The following is an 18,527-nucleotide window of genomic DNA, read 5'->3' as shown; positions in this document are numbered from 1 at the left end:
GTCAATTTATATTTCGATAATAAAAGTGGGAAAAGTTCAACCTACTTCATTAAATCTTACTTTTTCAGAGGGATGTTTTTTATGACCTTATAAGACTATTATAAAATCTACTTACGACTGAAAGGGCCCATCTACAGAACTCTGTTTAGACTACTAGTTATAACCATTTCTAGACCTCTAGGATGTGAAGCACAAATAACAAACCAAAATTGTTGCTTATATTGATAGATATGTTCTTGGGACGGTAATGAAGTCATGATAATGAAGTTATAATAATGTTTCTGATTGATTGCTAAATGTTGACTGGATATTTGTTTGTTGAAATCGCTCGTCTATGAGTAGAAATATATGACATGAAAATTTCACTTTCGAAACAATTAAATATCTTAATTAAATCAAGGAACAAGGAAGTACAACTTACGCTGAAATTAGAAATTCTCGGTTTCTCCACATTTTGCGTTAATAGCGTATCTCGGGTACAGTCTGTATAGTCTGTTCCGAGTTCCTTTCATCCAATACTTAATTTACATTTTATAAGATCAGTTGATCTTGATGCCTTTCTCTCAAACAAAAAAATCTTGAGCATGCTTAAGCACACGTTTGCAGGTTGATTAAAGCCAGCCATCAAAACCTTAATTTTAGTTTTTACAAATAGTCTTATAAGTATCTTCAGAACGTTTAGAGGTTAAAGGTTTTACAACTTTAAAGACTGTTTAGCACCTTCAAAAGACGTATTAAACTATGTGGCTTAGTACGCTCATAATAGATCATCTTTAAGACATTAAAGATTAAGTTTAAGTGTAAAAAGGTGTAGGAAATGTTTCTCGGGTGGTATGAAATTTCATACTACAAGACGTTCATTTAATTTGCAGTGTCTCCAAAGATCATTAAATTTGCAATGATGAAAATTCATTCAGTGTCGGCATTGTGTCTGCACCGTTTTGTCTCCGAGAACCAGACGCACAATGCTGTTCAACTTTGGTGCGACAGTGCGACGTTCGCTCGTGGTACTATTAGAACCCGTGGAACTGGCTGCGGCCAGATAGATGGAGAATATATATTCCCACAAGCGCCCTGTTTACATGCCAGTCAGTGCAAAGAAGTGCAAGTGTAAGGATCAACAAGATGTTGTGGCTTTGGCTGGTGGCTTTGGTGCTAGCAGTCCTCGGATTGTGGCAGTGGTGGATCGTACAGCGCCATCGGTTTGCATCCCACCTGCCGGTGATGCAGCCGTACTATCCCATTATAGGGAATGCGCAGCTTTTCATCGGAAAATCAGGCGTTGATCTGTTCAATCAGTTACTGCAGCCGTTCCGGCAGTATGATGGTTGGTTTAAGGCATGGCTCGGTCCAAAGCTGGTGCTGGCTACCTCGCATCCGGACATCATGAATGCAGTACTTAGCCATCCCGATTGTCTGGAGAAACCGTTTTTCTACGACTTTGTGAAGCTGGAGCACGGAATCTTTGCGGGACACTGTAGGGACAGAGCGTAATGAGGAGTGGCAGTGGGAGCATTGGTGAAAAGGAAGATAAAAGTGATGCGTGTGTTTGTTTTCCGTTCCTTCGTAGATCATCCGTGGAAAACGCAACGGAAAGCGCTCAATCCGACCTTCAACACGCGCATACTGAACAGCTTTATTCCGGTGTTTGTGCAGTGCGCCAGGCAGATGGTGCAGCACATGGAGCAAAGTGTGGGTGACCTCGGCCGGTCGATATCCATCTTCCCTTTCATTAGCAAATGTACGCTGGAAATGGTGTGCGGGACGACGATTGGCTGCGATGTGATGGAGCAGCCAGGCAAGGAAACGTTCATTGAGAATGTCGACCGGTAAGCGATGCGAATGGTCTGCAACCTGTTCTCCTGTTTGCTATTTTAAGATTTTGTTTCCTGATGCTGTCCTGTTTCTTTAACCACAATCCATATTCCTTTGTTTCTCTGTGTGCTATTTTTTACATTTCGGTTCCTGTTGCTCTCGTTTACTCATTTACTGTTTATTCGCAACGTTTTCCTTTGTTTCCCTGTTTGCCGTCTCGACGTTTTGTGCGAGTTTTTTCAGATGGTTCGAGCTCATCGCGAAACGTATGGTCAGTATCCATCATTACATCGAGCTGCTGTACCGGTTTTCGCGCGACTTCATTGAGGAGTCTGAGACTCGCACATCCTGCTTTCGTTTCTTCGAAACGGTGAGGCCTCTTGATGGTTGCAGTGAAATTGACGCTCACAAAAATAATCACAACGGACTGTACGCTCTATTGAATAGGTAATTGAAAAGGCAAAGGCTCGCATAAACTCTACCGCCATTGAGGATGAGTGTGAGGACTACAAAAAGCCTCTCATATTTGCCGACCAGCTGTTGGCGGCGCAACACAACGGTAATCCCTTTACCGACATCGAAGTTAAGCACAACATTTACTCGATGATAGCAGCGGTAAGTGTGGAGAATCGATGTTACAAAGCATTCCTTATCCACAACAGCTCAACAATGGTTTCCACCGCAGGGCAATGACACTACTGCACTTCAGGTGACACACACCTGTCTGTTCCTTGCCATGCACCCAGCGATACAGGAGCGCGTGTACCGCGAGGTGATGGACGTGTTTCCCGATCCCGATCAGGACATTGAGGTGGAGGATCTCAAGAAGCTGACCTACATGGAGCGCGTAATCAAGGAGAGCCTTCGGCTAGCCCCGTCCGGACCGTACATTGCACGTCAAACGATGAAGGACATTGAGATAGCTGGTTTACACACACCGCGTGACAGTTTGATAGTGATGAGCATATTTTCAATGCACCGCCGTGAGGATATTTGGGGCCCGGACGCGGACGTGTTTGACCCAGATCGGTTTCTGCCGGAGCGAAGCGAAGGCAGAAGCGCGAACGTGTTCATACCGTTCAGTGCCGGTTCGCGCAACTGTATCGGCGGGCGGTACGCCATGCTCAGCATGAAGGTGATGCTGTCCAGCATACTGCGCCGGTTGCGGCTTCGGTCGGATCTGCAAATGAATGATCTGCAGTTTCGGTTCGGTCTGACGCTGAAGCTTGATTCTGAATATTTTGTACAGGTGGAGAAGCGGATGTAGGTGCAGTGTGTATGGGTATGTGTGTGTGAGAGAGAGAGAGAGATAGAGAGAGAGGTAGAGAGAGAGATAGAGAGAGAGATATATATATATATATATATATATATATATATAGAGAGAAAGAGTGAGACAGAAAAAGAGAATCGAGCAAAAGCGAGTTTTCCTCCGTTATTTATGTTGAGAAACAAACGTGCGATCCTCGTGTGGGTAAATGTCAAGTGATAACTTGTGAAAACACGCCAGAAATTCACCAACATACTATACAACAACCATAATGTGAGTGAATGTTAGACATTAGAATCTAGTTGAAGATTTGATTAAATCTCAGTTGTGTGAATATTCTCAGCAGTGCGCTAGCGTACGCATTCTAATAAAGAGATAAATCATGATCTATTCACACGCACTGCATCGGTACATTCACGCACACACATTCATGCGCTTGTTATCCTTAACCCACTAGTAGCATCTACAGCGCATACAGTAGCGCAACTACTACGATTCAGTTGCATTCGAACCATCGACTTGAACAGAATGTTTGCAATCGTACTGTTCCTCATCGCCGCGTGTGTCTGCTATTACTACACCTGTGTCGTGCGCGCTCGGTATGCACAGGACGTGCCCTGTGCTCAGCCTTGCTATCCACTGATAGGGAACGGCCTATCGTTCCTGGAAAAGTCACCGGTCAAACTGTTCCAGAATGTGGTGCAACCGTTTAACCAGTTCGATCGGTGGTTCAAAGTTTGGCTCGGTCCACAGTTGATGCTGTGCACCTCGCATCCAGTGCTGGCCGAGTCGGTGTTGAGCCATCCAAAGTGCTTGGATAAGCCATTTTTCTACAGCTTTGTGCAGCTCGAGCAGGGAATTTTGACTCGCAAATGTATGTGAATGTCGCTGAGGAAGATGCATGGGGAATGGTGTTAGACGATTTTATTCGATTCTTTTAGATCAAAACTGGAAGCGGTACCGAAAAGTGATGAGCCCTGCCTTCAGCACGAGCAAGGTGACCAATGCGCTACCGTTGTTCGTAATGTGTGCGGAAAATATGATGTCCAAGCTAGAGGCAATGGTGGCGAATGATTCAACAGTTTCGCTGGCACCAGTTTTGAGCGAGTGTTTGCTTAATGTGATATTTTCCACTACCCTGGGAGCGAATGTAGTAGAAGAGAGGGAGGCGAAGCATATTTTAAACAATCTAGACATGTGAGTACACATGCGGATGCATCAGCACACTTGCATCGATATTTTTTTTTTCCATAGATTATTTCAGATGATATCTGCTCGAGCGATAAATGCACTGCACCACATCGACTGGGTCTACAAGCATACAAACAATTGCAAAATAGAATCCGCTTCCAGGGCGGCGTGTTATAGCGTAGTAGATAAGGTAGGTGGTATGCTGGATTTGCTCAGTTTGGTGTAAGCAGTAGAGAAAAACTACTAACGAAATATTTGGTTTGCAAAGGTTCTTGCGTCCCGGAGAAGCGCCTTAGAAAATGAGTTCTACGAAGCGAACGATTCGCCAGCCATGTTGGATCGATTGCTTTCGGTGAATGAGGACGGTCCACTGTCGGATACAGAAATCGTACAAAACATCTACTCCATCGTTGGTGCTGTATGTAGCAGGCGTAAGAGATGTGTATTCCTATAATTTCTAATGATTGACGCCTTTCCTTTCAAGGGTAACGATACGACGGCACACTCGCTCGGTCACACGTGCCTATTCCTTGCGATGCATCCTGCAGTACAGAGAAAGCTGTACCAAGAGCTGCGCGATGTGTTTTACACTGCCGATGAGCCCATTACCGAGGAAAAGCTGAAACAACTAAGCTACATGGAGTGTGTGATCAAGGAAAGCTTACGGTTAGCTCCTCCGGGCGCAACGGTGGCGCGCGAAGCCCAAGAAGACCTAACAGTCGAAGGACAGTTGATTCCGCGCGGTACAACGGTAGTCGTGAGCTTATTTGCACTGCATCGCAGAAAGGATTTCTGGGGTGCCGATGCGGAGAGGTTCGATCCGGATCGATTTCTGCCCGAACGGTGCAAGAATAGAATGGGCTGTGCCTTTATGCCGTTCAACACAGGGAGTCGCAATTGTATTGGCTCACGGTACGCCATGCAGATTATGAAGATTATTTTGTGCAAGATCGTTCGGAGATATGAGCTCCACACCGAGCTAACTATGGAGCGGATGCAGTTTCGGTTCGATATAGCTCTAAAGCAGGAGCAGGGATACTCAATACAGTTCGAGCGTAGAGTTGAAAGTGATTAAAGGAATTATAAATATGTTCCATTCAGTTCCAGTTATTCCTTACAACTCTATTTGGCCTTCTTCGTTACACTTTCGATAGCGCTGGTTGACCTCGGACACGTCCAACATCATCTCTCTCGCCCGATAGTAAACGCACGATTCCATTTTAAGCTCGTTAAAGTACATTGAAAGCTCAACATGGAAGTAAATCTCATCCATCTTCGAGTAAACGTACTCCTGCATTGCTTCCAGAATCGGTTTGGACTGAAAAGAGTTCAAATTGGTGGTAAAATTGTTCAGTTCTGGTGATTTGGTTCAGCTACTAAATATGCATGCTCACCATTTCGTAGCAGCTTGCCATTTCATCATAAACCTTCGCATCGTAACCGACGCGCAAGGTGCTCTGGTGACACTCCAAAATCTCTTCCAAAGTGAGCTGAATGTTCCTGTCCGCTAAGCTGAGCAATTGTTTCGCCATTTCAAACGGGCGCTCGGTGTCGTTGCCTACGTGGAAGCACTGCAGAATTCGATCCAATCCAATCCACAATTTCTCCACAGCCTTTTTGTTGTTGTACTCCGCCAAGCATTTGAGTGAGCTTTCCTGTCTCAGAAACGCTTCGATGGGAGCTTCCATTAGCGTTTGCGGTATGGCGGACACTTCTTCCGATACGATGTTAATCAAGTTCGTCGTTTCATTGAACCAATCGTCCAGCTGTTCGGCTAGATCCTCCGCCAAAATATCGGTTTCGTTCGCCAAAAACGTCATAAAGCTCTCAACAATCACAAACATATCGTTATTCCCCTCGGATGTGGGAAGTATCATGTCACTGATAGCGTGTTGCCTATCGAGCAAGTTGACTGTCGCACTTGCAATCGAACTACGGATTGTTGCATTTACCTGTTCCATTTGATCGAACAGCGCATTCAGGTGTAATGGGGCTGAGAACGTTCCCATAATGTGATCCAGCTCGTCCAACACAATCTGCATGCTGCGTTTCGTCTCATCCAACCGGGATCGGTAATGGGTGGCCGCCTGTTCTACCGCCTCCAACGATGACTCTATCTGGCCAAAGTCCTCCAAGGTTATCTGCTGACAGAGCTGTTCCACCAGCAGCAGCAGCGGTCGGGTAACGTCGCGAAACAATACATTCTCACTATAGAGCGACGGAAGTTGGAACACTTTTTCACAGTCTTGAATGGTGTTCTCCAGCGTATGATCGATCAGTGCCAGCACCCTCAAAATCGCGGTAATACTTTCCTGATTTTGACGTTCGAATTCGTGAAACGTTCTTCGGAGGCGACTAATCGCACTTCCATCGGAGGATGATTCGGCGTGTAACGGACCCGTAAGCAGTGCGTTACGTTCCAGTGTCTGTAGCTCGCTGGAGAGCACTTGCTGCAGGGCGATGACCTTGGGAGATATAGTACCGTATGCCTGTAGCTAAAATTGGAAGGAATTATGGCACCTTTTTCATTGAAGAATTGTAGAATTACGACTTGACAACTTACACTTCCATGTAGCAGCAGCACTAGCAGTACGGAGAATGGTTTGTGGTGATCCATTGCGGCTGGTGCTCTGCTCAACCGTAAAGTGGGCCGGCTTGTCACCAGTGAATCAAGTTTTGATGGAACGGTAGTGACTTCCGGAAACGAATGCTGCATCGACATCATGCAATCAGGGGTGGTTGATAATATCATAGGAACGCGTTGCTAGAAATTACTTGCACATTTCGAAGCGAAAGTGTAACGGTGAGTGGTGCAAACGTGAGCTATTGTGGTTTGGGATGTATTTAATGCGAAACTCATCATGATCAATCGTCATTCTTCAGTGAGTGTTTCTGGTGGAGCATCAGTGAGGTTTGTATGTATCTACAATGTTTGCTTTATTTAAAAATTTCCGTATAAAATCGATACGAAGCATTGGGAATGGATAAGATCTTAGGTAAACACAAACTCTGCTGCACACAAGTTTGGAATAGAAGGTGAATCTTGTACCAGACACCTTGTTGTCATGGTTGGATTGTTTTTAAACGCTGCTTAGTAACCGTCGAGTGAATTGTGTAAAAGCACACCATCTCCATTATGCTATCGCGTTCAAACACTTCAGTAAAAGTTGCATACATGTGTGTGATGGTTGTAGCTAATATTGATACAACGCTCGTTGGCCAGAGTTTAACCTATTTGACTTGCAAATGAGCATGTCTAATTCGATAGCGGGGCGGAGTTTACCAACAATTAGCTAAATCCAATAAGCGAGAGAAGCTTCAAATCCTGCATTTGCGGTGTAAAAGTAAAAGTGAACGCGGCAATGTAACAAATTTGTTTGGTTATGGGTTTATGATGTATTTTTTAAATATATTTTTATTGTTGCTGTGTTAATATAGATACAGTTTTTTTTGTTTTTCAATTTTTTTATTCAGAAAGAACGGATTTTTCCAATAAACGATACATTGTTTTCCAATATATTCAATCTACATTTCGATCAAACCTGGATCAAAGCTGAACGAGTTTTTTTGCAGAAAAAATATCACAATCATCACAAGAAAGCCGCACCTCATTATCTCATTATCGGAAGTACACGCAACTCAAACATTGAAATCTGTTGCTCCGATGTACTTCCGATTTTGATAACGAATCTGTAAACACAGAATGCTCAATCATAGAATGATCGAATTCATTTGGGTCTGGTTGTGTGAGTTGAAGCCGCATTCTGTTGCGTGTTGCTCACACTTACACAAATGAAAAATGTAACAGAAAAAAAACATTGAACAATAAACACATCGCACGTGTGCGCCTTCCATCTGGGTGTATAATTTTCATTCACAACTGCATTCAAAGCGCATGTACTGCTAGGGGGAAGTTATACGAACACCCACTCACTACATAACATGGTTATGCTCGTCTAGGTTGATTGTTTCGCCGCGGTATTGCCTTCACGAGAAGCGTCAAAACGGTATTAATCGATTTTACGCATTTACCAAGCATAAAGTTTCACTAAGGCACACACACACACACACGTGTGCTATGGTCGAGTGCGAGTTGAAAATGATGATCGAATTCTAAGGGTGTTTGGTACGACAGATGGACCGCACGGAAGGACAAATGCATCCAAACTAGTGATGGGTTATCGGAATCGCATCCACGGCTCGAAATCGCTTCCGAACATTGCTACTCTGTCTCAGATTCATGGCCTAATAAAACCGACGTTTCCGCTCTGAGCCGGTCGGAACCGTCGGAGCCGTCCAGAGACGACCGGAAACGTTGGAGCCAACCGGAACCGTTGCTCATCAACTCCTATTTTTTTATTAGACTATCATGTCTTTCATATTCCGTTCGGCATTCAAGAAAATTCACTCCACAGATTGTTATCATAAGACAAATTGTTTTTCCGCCGGCAGTTCCGAGTTGATGAAACTTAAATTCGTATCATATATCTCGATCGAGGCAGATTCAAGTGATTTTCTGTCGACAGCTCAAGTTGTCGGAAACACGCAAATTCAATCATTAGATGCACAGCAGTCTTCATTTGTAATTATACTCAACACATGTCCAATAACACTTTCATGTCTCACATTTAACCCATTTGTAACCAAAATATTGAAATTATTGATTTAAAAGAAGTGCTGGATCAGTGTATTTACTCTTACGTCGTCTACCGGTTGCTTCACCTAACTGTGTTTGTAACAAGCACAAAAAAGTCGACGAAACCTGCGTTGGTTAGAACGGCGAATATGATTCCAAATATTCTCCCGTTCGATGCTGGAGCTTCCGACGGATTCGACAGTCGTTCGACGTATATGATAGGCCTGTTTATCTCAAGACCAAGGGACGCCTCCCCGACTTCGGCTGTCAAAGTAGATTCCAGCGAGCTATATAACTTTAGAATAAATCTAGTTTAACAACGCGCAGGGTGTTAGAAATGGATTTTTTCATGTTTTCTGTTTGAAAGACTTAAACGCTTGCTGATACGTTGAAAGTATGTTTGTTTTCGTTTGTTTTGTTTCAAAAGTAAAACTTTGTTTGACTTGTACCAAAACAACTAATCGCCATGGTTGATCGATGATAAACTATAGTCATTTTAAGATTGGTTATGAAAGAAAGAAAACTCAGAGGACTGAGGATATCGAGAGAAAGAGAAAGAAAGAGTGGAGTGTGCGAAAGAGAAAACGATATGATAGCTATAAAAAGGGGAACAATGGCGGAGCGGTCAGTCGCGATCGGAAGTTGTTGTGAAGATCACACCGAAAAAAGAACTGTACAAAACTTAATTCGCCTGCGTTATTTACAAAAATAAGCAAATAGTAGAGTTGATGCAGCTGCGTAAAAAAAATGTTCCGATCACTTAAGCTTCCATTTGCTAGTCGGATTGTTCTGCTGCAACGCAAAACAGTTCGATTGCATTTTTGTTATACTGCTCACTATTACCACATCGAAAGCAAAACAACAACACAAGAGTAATACTACACCGGTTCAGAGCTATGCATTACAGTTACATATTCTAATGGGTTGTGCCTTACATTTCACACCCAGTGCGATGCCTTCTCACTGGAAAGAGTTTGCACTCGATTTGCAAATGTAAATAGCGATATCCGGTATTCAGAATCATAATTCAACTTTATCGTAAGCCAACTGCCTGGTTACACTGAGCTACTGGAATGAATTCCGATTTGTTTCCACTCGCCTACATTTCCTCGCCAAACGCGGCGGAATGCACCGCTGCCATATGTCGTTCGGGTATTACAATAAGGCAAGCAGGTTGATAAGCTAAAGGCGAACAACACATTCGATTGTGAAAACTAATAATGAATAACTCGGTGCCCAAATCGAAGGAGATTGAGCACTAACACTTGTTATGTGTTGATACACACCTTGACCGGCTATTGTATCGCAATCAACAATTCTGATTTCGTCAAGTGCACGCTACTGCTGATGCTGCTGCCTAGATGCAACACACTCTCTCCACGCTCTACCTTCAACTGTTGATCCCTTGGTTTGCATCATTGCAGCGATGTTCTTACCCTGATCCCTACAGTCAACCAACATTAGCGGAAGTTCATAAGGGTTGATGGTCTATTTAATTTGCAGCCCTCTCATCTCTCCCCGCGTAGGTTGAGCGCGTCTCAAAATAATGCAAATGCATTCAGTGTCGGCATTGTGCCTGCACCGTTTTGTCGCCGAGAACCAGACGCACAATGCTGTTCAACTTTGGTGCGACATTGCGACGTTCGCTCGTGGTACTATTAGAACCCGTGGAACTGGCTGCGGCCAGATAGATGGAGAATATATATTCCCAGTAGCGCCCTGTTTACATGCCAGTCAGTGCAAAGAAGTGCAAGTGTAAGGATCAACAAGATGTGGTGGCTTTGGCTGGTGGCTTTGGTGCTAGCAGCCCTCGGATTGTGGCAGGTGTGGATCGTACAGCGCCATCGGTTTGCATCCCACCTGCCGGTGATGCAGCCGTACTATCCCATTATAGGGAATGCGCAGCTTTTCATCGGAAAGTCACGCGTTGATCTGTTCAATCAATTACTGCAGCCGTTCCGGCAGTATGATGGTTGGTTTAAGATATGGCTCGGTCCAAAGCTGGTGCTGGCTACCTCGCATCCGGACATCATGAATGCAGTACTTAGCCATCCCGATTGTCTGGAGAAACCGTTTTTCTACGACTTTGTGAAGCTGGAGCACGGGATCTTTGCGGGACACTGTAGGGACAGAGCGTGATGAGGAGTGGCAGTGGGAGCATTGGTGAAAAGGAAGATAAAAGTGATGCGTGTGTTTGTTTTCCGTTCCTTCGTAGATCATCCGTGGAAAACGCAACGGAAAGCGCTCAATCCGACCTTCAACACGCGCATACTGAACAGCTTTATTCCGGTGTTTGTGCAGTGCGCCAGGCAGATGGTGCAGCATATGGAGCAAAGTGTGGGTGACGTCGGCCGGTCGATATCCATCTTCCCTTTCATAAGCAAATGTACGCTAGAAATGGTGTGCGGGACGACGATCGGCTGCGATGTGATGGAGCAGCCAGGCAAGGAAACGTTCATTGAGAATGTCGACCGGTAAGCGATACGTCGGATTTTCTATTACTATTTTTTATAGAGACTGTGAGCCAATTCTTCTCATTCGTCCCTTTTAAGCAGTAAATTAGTTATAAACTTCTTTTTTGGATGGCACTTTTGTTGATGCTGGAGTAGATTTCATAGCCAGTGGAACAGTGTACTGATCCGTTAGTGTAGATTAGATAGTGGTTATGGTATTTTTGCAGAACAAGTTCAGCCATATGACGGTTGACAGTGAGACTATTGCAACTAGCCCGAGGCTGATTTTAGATTTGTGAGGGGTGGTAGTACCACGAGTGACTATCAATTTGGATGAGTTTGGTACCTGGGGGAAGGTGTTTTTCTCCATAATTCATCCTGGAGCTGTTACTATCTTGTCGGTTATGATGTGGAGGAGAGTTTGAAGTTCACATTTGAAGAGAGTTCTTTCACATAGAAGTTATGCTATGGGGCTTGCGACGAAAGCCCCAGCAGCGTAACGAATGGTAGAGTAGTGCTATTTGTTTTTGGAAATTTTCCCGTTGCCTGGAAGCTATTTCAATGCCGTAGAGTAATTTTGGTATAAGCCAGCCATTGATGATTTGAAGTTGTGTTTGACGGGAGGCGCGATGATGACCGGTACTACGGTAATACAATTAATACGACTCTTCGCTTCTGTTTTAACTCGTGTAGTGTGTGCTTTAAATGTTAAGTGGCGATCAAAAGTCATTTCCAAGATATCAGCGGTGCGTGTGCTTGGTTTTGCTAAGTTACAAGTATGTGACGGGTTTTAGAATATGATATTTGCTCTTGTAGTTTTGAAGTATGTTGGATTTGTAGTGTGAAATTGTGTAACCTGTCCAATGTGACCATTTCTGTACTACATTAACTCCTTCCTGTAAAATTCAGTTGCGTAATTCAGTTTTATTGTTAGACGCAAAGACAATAACAATATCATCAGCATACATACACATTTAATGTTACTAGGCATGAGTTGGAAGAGACTAATAAACTGATACACTAACACACAAATCAGAAAAATAGTGGGAGAGAGAATTTCCACCCTAGGTAACACCATGCTCTTGAACATTCAAAAATGGTTAGAAGAGAGAGTTCCAATGAAATCTTTTAATGTTCGATCACGACACCAAATATTAAGTATTGTATATCTGTAGGGGGGGGGGGGGCGTTTTTCAGTATGTATGACTTTAGACTTTAGGGGCGGTCCCGAGGTACAGCCTTAACTCGTACGACATAACAACATGCCCGTCATGGGTTCAAGCCCCGAATAGACCGTGCCGCCATACGTAGGACTGACCATCCTGCTATGGGGGGAAATCAATAAGTCACTGAAAGCCAAGTCCACAAGTGGTACAGGCAGGCTTTGACCGACAACGGTTGTTCAGCCAAAAGAAGAAGAAGAAGATATCTGAAGGAGAACTGTTTTGGATCGGTAGGAGACATTTTGAAGCATTGGATAACCAATGTTGTCCGGGCCTGAAGACATGCCACGGTATTTATTACTCATTAAAATATGCCGTTACTGACAAATATACCATTCAACCACGATCCATTTTCCTTTGTTTCCCGGTATGCTATTTTTAAATTGCTTTACATTTACAATTTTACATTACTCCATTTACATATACTTTACGGCTCCTGTTGCTGTCGTTTACTCATCCACAACTCGTTTTCCTTTTTTCCTGTTCCGTCATTTTGTGCGAGCTTATTTAGATGCTTCGAGCTGGTGGCAAAACGTATGCTCAACATTCATCATTACATCGAGCTGCTCTATCGGTTCTCGCGTGACTGCATTGAGGAGTCTGAGCTTCGCACATCTTGCTATCGTTTCTTCGAAACGGTAAAGCCTCTTAATGGTTGTAGTGAAATTGACACTCACAAAAATAATCTCATCGGACTGTATACTTTATTGAATAGGTAATTGAAAAGGCAAAGACTCGCAAAAACTCTACCACAATTGAGCATGAGTGTGAGGACTACAAAAAGCCACTCATATTTGCCGACCAGCTGTTGGCGGCGCAGCACAACGGAAATCCCTTTACCGACATCGAAGTTACGCACAACATTTACTCGATGATAGCGGCGGTAAGTGTGGAGAATCGATGTTACAAATCTTTATGCTTATCAACAAGTGCTCAACAATGGTTTCCACCGTAGGGCAATGATACTACTGCACTTCAGGTGACACACACTTGTCTGTTCCTTGCCATGCACCCAGCGATACAGGAGCGCGTGTACCGCGAGGTGATGGACGTGTTTCCCGATCCCGATCAGGACATTGAGGTGGAGGATCTCAAGAAGCTGACCTACATGGAGCGTGTAATCAAGGAGAGCCTTCGGCTGGCCCCTTCCGGACCGAACATTGCACGTCAAACGATGAAGGACATTGAGATAGCTGGTGTACACATACCGCGTGACAGTTTGATAGTGATGAGCATATTTTCAATGCACCGCCGTAAGGATATTTGGGGCCCGGACGCGGACTTGTTTGACCCAGATCGGTTTCTGCCGGAGCGAAGCGAAGGCAGAAGCACGAACGTGTTCATACCGTTCAGTGCCGGTTCGCGCAATTGTATCGGCGGGCGGTACGCCATGCTCAGCATGAAGGTGATGCTGTCCAGCATACTGCGCCGGTTGCGGCTTCGGTCGGATCTGCAAATGAATGATTTGCAGTTTCGGTTCGATCTGACGCTGAAGCTTGAGTCTGAATATTTTGTACAGGTAGAGAAGCGGATGTAGGTGCAGTGTGTATGTGAGTGTGAGCGTGTGTCTGTGTGTGTGTGTTTTTTTTTTTTTTCGAGAGAGAGATAGAGAGAGAGAGTAATATTACACTATATAATATATAATATATAATAGTAATATACATTTACATGAGCAAAAACGTTGCATTGTGGTAGTAATGTAATCTACTATAGTTGTATTTTTCAAAAAAAATTGCTCTTTCAATGGATTTTGTATGTGTTTTTGTCATCGTGTAACAGGATAAAAGGGTGTTTGTGTACTTCATTTGTTTCATTAGTTTGCATTCTATTTTTGCGTGTATAATTTCCTTCTTGTTTAACATTTTCCAATAATTTTACAATCAAAACAGAAAAATATCAACGATTCGATTTTTCTTCCGCTGCTCTCTTCCTGAAATTAGGCGAAAAAAATAATTTATGCTCATGTTGAGAAACAACCGTGCAATCCTCGTGTGTGTAAATGTCGAGTGGAAACTTGTTAAAACACGTCAGAAATTCACCAAGATACTAAACAGCAACCTTAGCGTGAGTGAATGTTAGACATTAGAATCTGGTTGAAGATTTGATTAAATCTCAGTTGCGAGAATATTCTCAGCAGTGCGCTAGCGTACGCATTCTAATAAAGAGATAAATCATGATCTTTTCACACGCACTGCAACGGTACATGCATGCACACACATTCATGCGCTTGTTATCCTTAACCCACTAGTAGCATCTACAGCGCATACAGTAGCGCAACTACTACGATTCAGTTGCATTCGAACCGTCGACTGGGACAGAATGTTTGCAATCGTACTGTTCCTCATCGCCGCGTGTGGCTGCTATTACTACACCTGTGTCGTGCGCGCTCGGTTTGCACAGGACGTGCCCTGTGCTCAGCCTTGCTATCCACTGATAGGGAACGGCCTATCGTTCCTGGAAAAGTCACCGGTCAAACTGTTCCAGAATGTGGTGCAACCGTTTAACCAGTTCGATCGGTGGTTCAAAGTTTGGCTCGGACCACAGCTGATGCTGTGCACCTCGCATCCAGTGCTGGCCGAGTCGGTGTTGAGCCATCCAAAGTGCTTGGATAAGCCATTTTTCTACAGCTTTGTGCAGCTCGAGCAGGGAATTTTGACACGCAAATGTATGTGAATGTCGCTGAGGAAGATGCATAGGGGAATGGTGTTAAACGATTTTATTCGATTGCTTTAGATCAAAACTGGAAGCGGTACCGAAAAGTGATGAGTCCTGCCTTCAGCACGAGCAAGGTGACCAATGCGCTACCGTTGTTCGTAATGTGTGCGGAAAATTTGATGTCCAAGCTAGAGGCAATGGTGGCGAATGATTCAACAGTTTCGCTGGCTCCGGTTTTGAGCGAGTGTTTGCTTAATGTGATATTTTCCACTACTCTGGGAGCGAATGTAGTGGAAGAGAGCGAGGCGAAGCATATTTTAAACAATCTAGACATGTGAGTACGCATGCGGATGCATCAGCACACTTGCATCGATATTTTTTTTTTCCATAGATTATTTCAGATGATATCTGCTCGAGCGATAAATGCACTGCACCACATCGACTGGGTCTACAAGCATACAAACAATTGCAAAATAGAATCCGCTTCCAGGGCGGCGTGTTATAGCGTAGTAGATAAGGTAGGTGGTATGCTGTTTCTGCTTAGTTTGGTGTAAGCAGTAGAGAAAAACTACTAACAAAATATTTGTTTTGCAAAGGTTCTTGCGTCCCGTAGAAGCGCCTTAGAAAATGAGTTCTACGAAGCGAACGATTCGCCAGCCATGTTGGATCGATTGCTTTCGGTGAATGAGGACGGTCCACTGTCGGATACAGAAATCGTACAAAACATCTACTCAATCGTCGGTGCTGTATGTAGCAGACGTAAGAGATGTGTATTCCTATAATTTCTAATGATTGACGCCTTTCCTTTCAAGGGTAACGATACGACGGCACACTCGCTCGGTCACACGTGCCTATTCCTTGCGATGCATCCTGCAGTACAGAGAAGGCTGTACCAAGAGCTGCGCGATGTGTTTTACACTGCCGATGAGCCCATTACCGAGGAAAAGCTGAAACAACTAAGCTACATGGAGTGTGTGATCAAGGAAAGCTTACGGCTAGCTCCTCCGGGCGCCACGGTGGCGCGCGAAGCCCAAGAAGACCTAACAGTCGAAGGACAGTTGATTCCGCGCGGTACAACGGTAGTCGTGAGCTTATTTGCACTGCATCGCAGAAAGGATTTCTGGGGTGCCGATGCGGAGAGGTTCGATCCCGATCGATTTCTGCCCGAACAGTGCAAGAATAGAATGGGCTGTGCCTTTATGCCGTTCAACACAGGGAGTCGCAATTGTATTGGCTCACGGTACGCCATGCAGATTATGAAGATTATTTTGTGCAAGATCATTCGGAGATATGAGCTCCACACCGAGCTAACTATGGAGCAGATGCAGTTTCGGTTCGATATAGCTCTAAAGCAGGAGCAGGGATACTTAATACGGTTCGAGCGTAGAGTTGAAAGTGATTAAAGGAATTATAAATATGTTCCATCAGTTATTCCTTACAACTCTATTTGGCCTTCTTCGTTACACTTTCGATAGCGTTGGTTGACCTCGGACATGTCCAACATCATCTCTCTCGCCCGATAGTAAACGCACGATTCCATTTTGAGCTCGTTAAAGTACATTGAAAGCTCAACATGGAAGTAAATCTCATCCATCTTTGAGTCAACGTACTCCTGCATTGCTTCCAGAATCGGTTTGGACTGAAAAGAGTTCAAATTGGTGGTAAAATTGTTCAGTTCTGGTGATTTGGTTCAGCTACTAAATATGCATGCTCACCATTTCGTAGCAGCTTGCCATCTCGTCATAAACCTTCGCATCGTAACCGACGCGCAAAGTGCTCTGGTGACACTCCAAAATCTCTTCCAAAGTGAGCTGAATGTTCCTGTCCGCTAAGCTGAGCAATTGTTTCGCCATTTCAAACGGGCGCTCGGTGTCGTTGCCAACGTGGAAGCACTGCAGAATTCGATCCAATCCAATCCACAATTTCTCCACAGCCTTTTTGTTGATGTACTCCGCCAAGCATTTGAGTGAGCTTTCCTGTCTCAGAAACGCTTCGATGGGAGCTTCCATTAGCGTTTGCGGTATGGCGGACACTTCTTCCGCTACGATGTTAATCAAGTTCGTCGTTTCATTGAACCAATCGTCCAGCTGTTCGGCTAGATCCTCCGCCAAAATATCGGTTTCGTTCGCCAAAAACGTCATAAAGCTCTCAACAATCACAAACATATCGTTATTCCCCTCGGATGTGGGAAGTATCTTGTCACTGATAGCGTGTTGCCTATCGAGCAAGTTGACTGTCGCCCTTGCAATCGAACTACGGATTGTTGCATTTACCTGTTCTATTTGATCGAACAGCGCATTCTGCTGTAATGGGGCTGAGAATGTTCCCATAATGTGATCCAGCTCGTCCAACACAACCTGCATGCTGCGTTTCGTCTCATCCAACCGGGATCGGTAAAGGGTGGCTGCCTGTTCTACCACCTCCAACGATGACTCTATCTGGCCAAAGTCCTCTAAGGTTATCTGCTGACAGAGCTGTTCCACCAGCAGCAGCAGCGGTCGGGTAACGTCGCGAAACAATACATTCTCACTGTAGAGCGACGGAAGATGGAACACTTTTTCACAGTCTTGAATGGTGTTCTCCAGCGTATGATCGATCAGTGCCAGTACCCTCAAAATCGCAGTAATACTTTCCTGATTTTGACGTTCAAATTCGTGAAACGTTCTTCGGAGGCGACTAATCGCACTTCCATCGGAGGATGATTCGGCGTGTAACGGACCCGTAAGCAGTGCGTTACGTTCCAGTGTCTGTAGCTCGCTGGAGAGCACTTGCTGCAGGGCGATGACCTTGGGAGATATGGTACCGTATGCCTGTAGCTAAAATTGGAAGGAATTATGGCACCCTTTTCATTGAAGAATTGTAGAATTACGACTTGACAACTTACACTTCCATGTAGCAGCAGCACTAGCAATACGGATAATGCTTTGTGGTGATCCATTGCGGCTGGTGCTCTGCTCAACCGTAAAGTGGGCCGGTTTGTCACCAGTGTATCAAGTTTTGATGGAACGGTAGTGACTTCCGGAAACAAATGCTGCATCGACATCATGCAATCAGGGGTGGTTGATAATATCATAGGATCATCTAGCGCGTTGCTAGAAATTACTTGCACATTTCGAAACGAAAGTGTAACGGTGAGTGGTGCAAACGTGAGCTATTGCGGTTTGGGATGTATTTAATGCGAAGCTCATCATGAGCAATTGTCATTCTTCAGTGAGTGTTTCTGGTGGAGCATCAGTGAGGTTTGTATGTATGTACAGTGATTGCTTTATTTCACAAATTGCGTATAA

The 18,527-nt window shown here is 44.4% G+C and overlaps 7 protein-coding genes across 7 annotated transcripts; 5 read left to right on the top strand and 2 right to left on the bottom strand.

Annotated features, from left to right (window-relative positions):
- Nucleotides 1-1,007: 1,007 nt before the first annotated feature.
- LOC1269348 (cytochrome P450 4C1) lies at nt 1,008-3,168 on the top strand. The gene is made up of 5 exons (XM_307976.6): nt 1,008-1,477; nt 1,571-1,829; nt 2,059-2,185; nt 2,263-2,430; nt 2,501-3,168. The coding sequence occupies exons 1-5, from the start codon at nt 1,126-1,128 to the stop codon at nt 3,080-3,082; spliced, it is 1,488 nt and encodes a 495-aa protein (XP_307976.5). The 5' UTR covers nt 1,008-1,125; the 3' UTR covers nt 3,083-3,168.
- Nucleotides 3,169-3,494: 326 nt separating this feature from the next.
- On the top strand, nt 3,495-4,283 carry LOC133391516 (cytochrome P450 4V2-like). Its single transcript, XM_061646193.1, has 2 exons — nt 3,495-3,956; nt 4,024-4,283. The coding sequence occupies exons 1-2, from the start codon at nt 3,611-3,613 to the stop codon at nt 4,281-4,283; spliced, it is 606 nt and encodes a 201-aa protein (XP_061502177.1). The 5' UTR covers nt 3,495-3,610.
- A 6-nt stretch (nt 4,284-4,289) lies between these two features.
- On the top strand, nt 4,290-5,661 carry LOC5667663 (cytochrome P450 3A19). Its single transcript, XM_061646192.1, has 3 exons — nt 4,290-4,463; nt 4,542-4,691; nt 4,758-5,661. Exons 1-3 carry the CDS (start codon nt 4,290-4,292, stop codon nt 5,346-5,348), a joined length of 915 nt encoding a protein of 304 aa, XP_061502176.1. The 3' UTR covers nt 5,349-5,661.
- Nucleotides 5,388-6,921, bottom strand: LOC11175895 (uncharacterized). Its single transcript, XM_003436016.2, has 3 exons — nt 6,837-6,921; nt 5,668-6,768; nt 5,388-5,591 (listed from the first exon to the last, which is right to left on the bottom strand). Exons 1-3 carry the CDS (start codon nt 6,888-6,890, stop codon nt 5,388-5,390), a joined length of 1,359 nt encoding a protein of 452 aa, XP_003436064.2. The 5' UTR covers nt 6,891-6,921.
- Nucleotides 6,922-10,604: 3,683 nt separating this feature from the next.
- Nucleotides 10,605-14,333, top strand: LOC1269350 (cytochrome P450 4C1). The gene is made up of 5 exons (XM_061646591.1): nt 10,605-11,031; nt 11,125-11,383; nt 13,097-13,223; nt 13,301-13,468; nt 13,541-14,333. The coding sequence occupies exons 1-5, from the start codon at nt 10,680-10,682 to the stop codon at nt 14,120-14,122; spliced, it is 1,488 nt and encodes a 495-aa protein (XP_061502575.1). The 5' UTR covers nt 10,605-10,679; the 3' UTR covers nt 14,123-14,333.
- A 133-nt stretch (nt 14,334-14,466) lies between these two features.
- On the top strand, nt 14,467-16,681 carry LOC5667658 (cytochrome P450 4V2). The gene is made up of 5 exons (XM_061646592.1): nt 14,467-15,250; nt 15,319-15,574; nt 15,632-15,758; nt 15,837-15,986; nt 16,053-16,681. The coding sequence occupies exons 1-5, from the start codon at nt 14,905-14,907 to the stop codon at nt 16,641-16,643; spliced, it is 1,470 nt and encodes a 489-aa protein (XP_061502576.1). The 5' UTR covers nt 14,467-14,904; the 3' UTR covers nt 16,644-16,681.
- On the bottom strand, nt 16,676-18,222 carry LOC1269351 (uncharacterized). Its single transcript, XM_061646593.1, has 3 exons — nt 18,125-18,222; nt 16,956-18,056; nt 16,676-16,879 (listed from the first exon to the last, which is right to left on the bottom strand). Exons 1-3 carry the CDS (start codon nt 18,176-18,178, stop codon nt 16,676-16,678), a joined length of 1,359 nt encoding a protein of 452 aa, XP_061502577.1. The 5' UTR covers nt 18,179-18,222.
- Nucleotides 18,223-18,527: the final 305 nt, after the last annotated feature.

This window comes from Anopheles gambiae, chromosome 2, assembly GCF_943734735.2.
Source record: "Anopheles gambiae chromosome 2, idAnoGambNW_F1_1, whole genome shotgun sequence".
Taxonomy (NCBI): Eukaryota; Metazoa; Arthropoda; class Insecta; order Diptera; family Culicidae; genus Anopheles; species Anopheles gambiae.
Note: the sequence above shows the minus strand (reverse complement) of the source record. Positions and strands in the feature narration are given on the sequence as shown.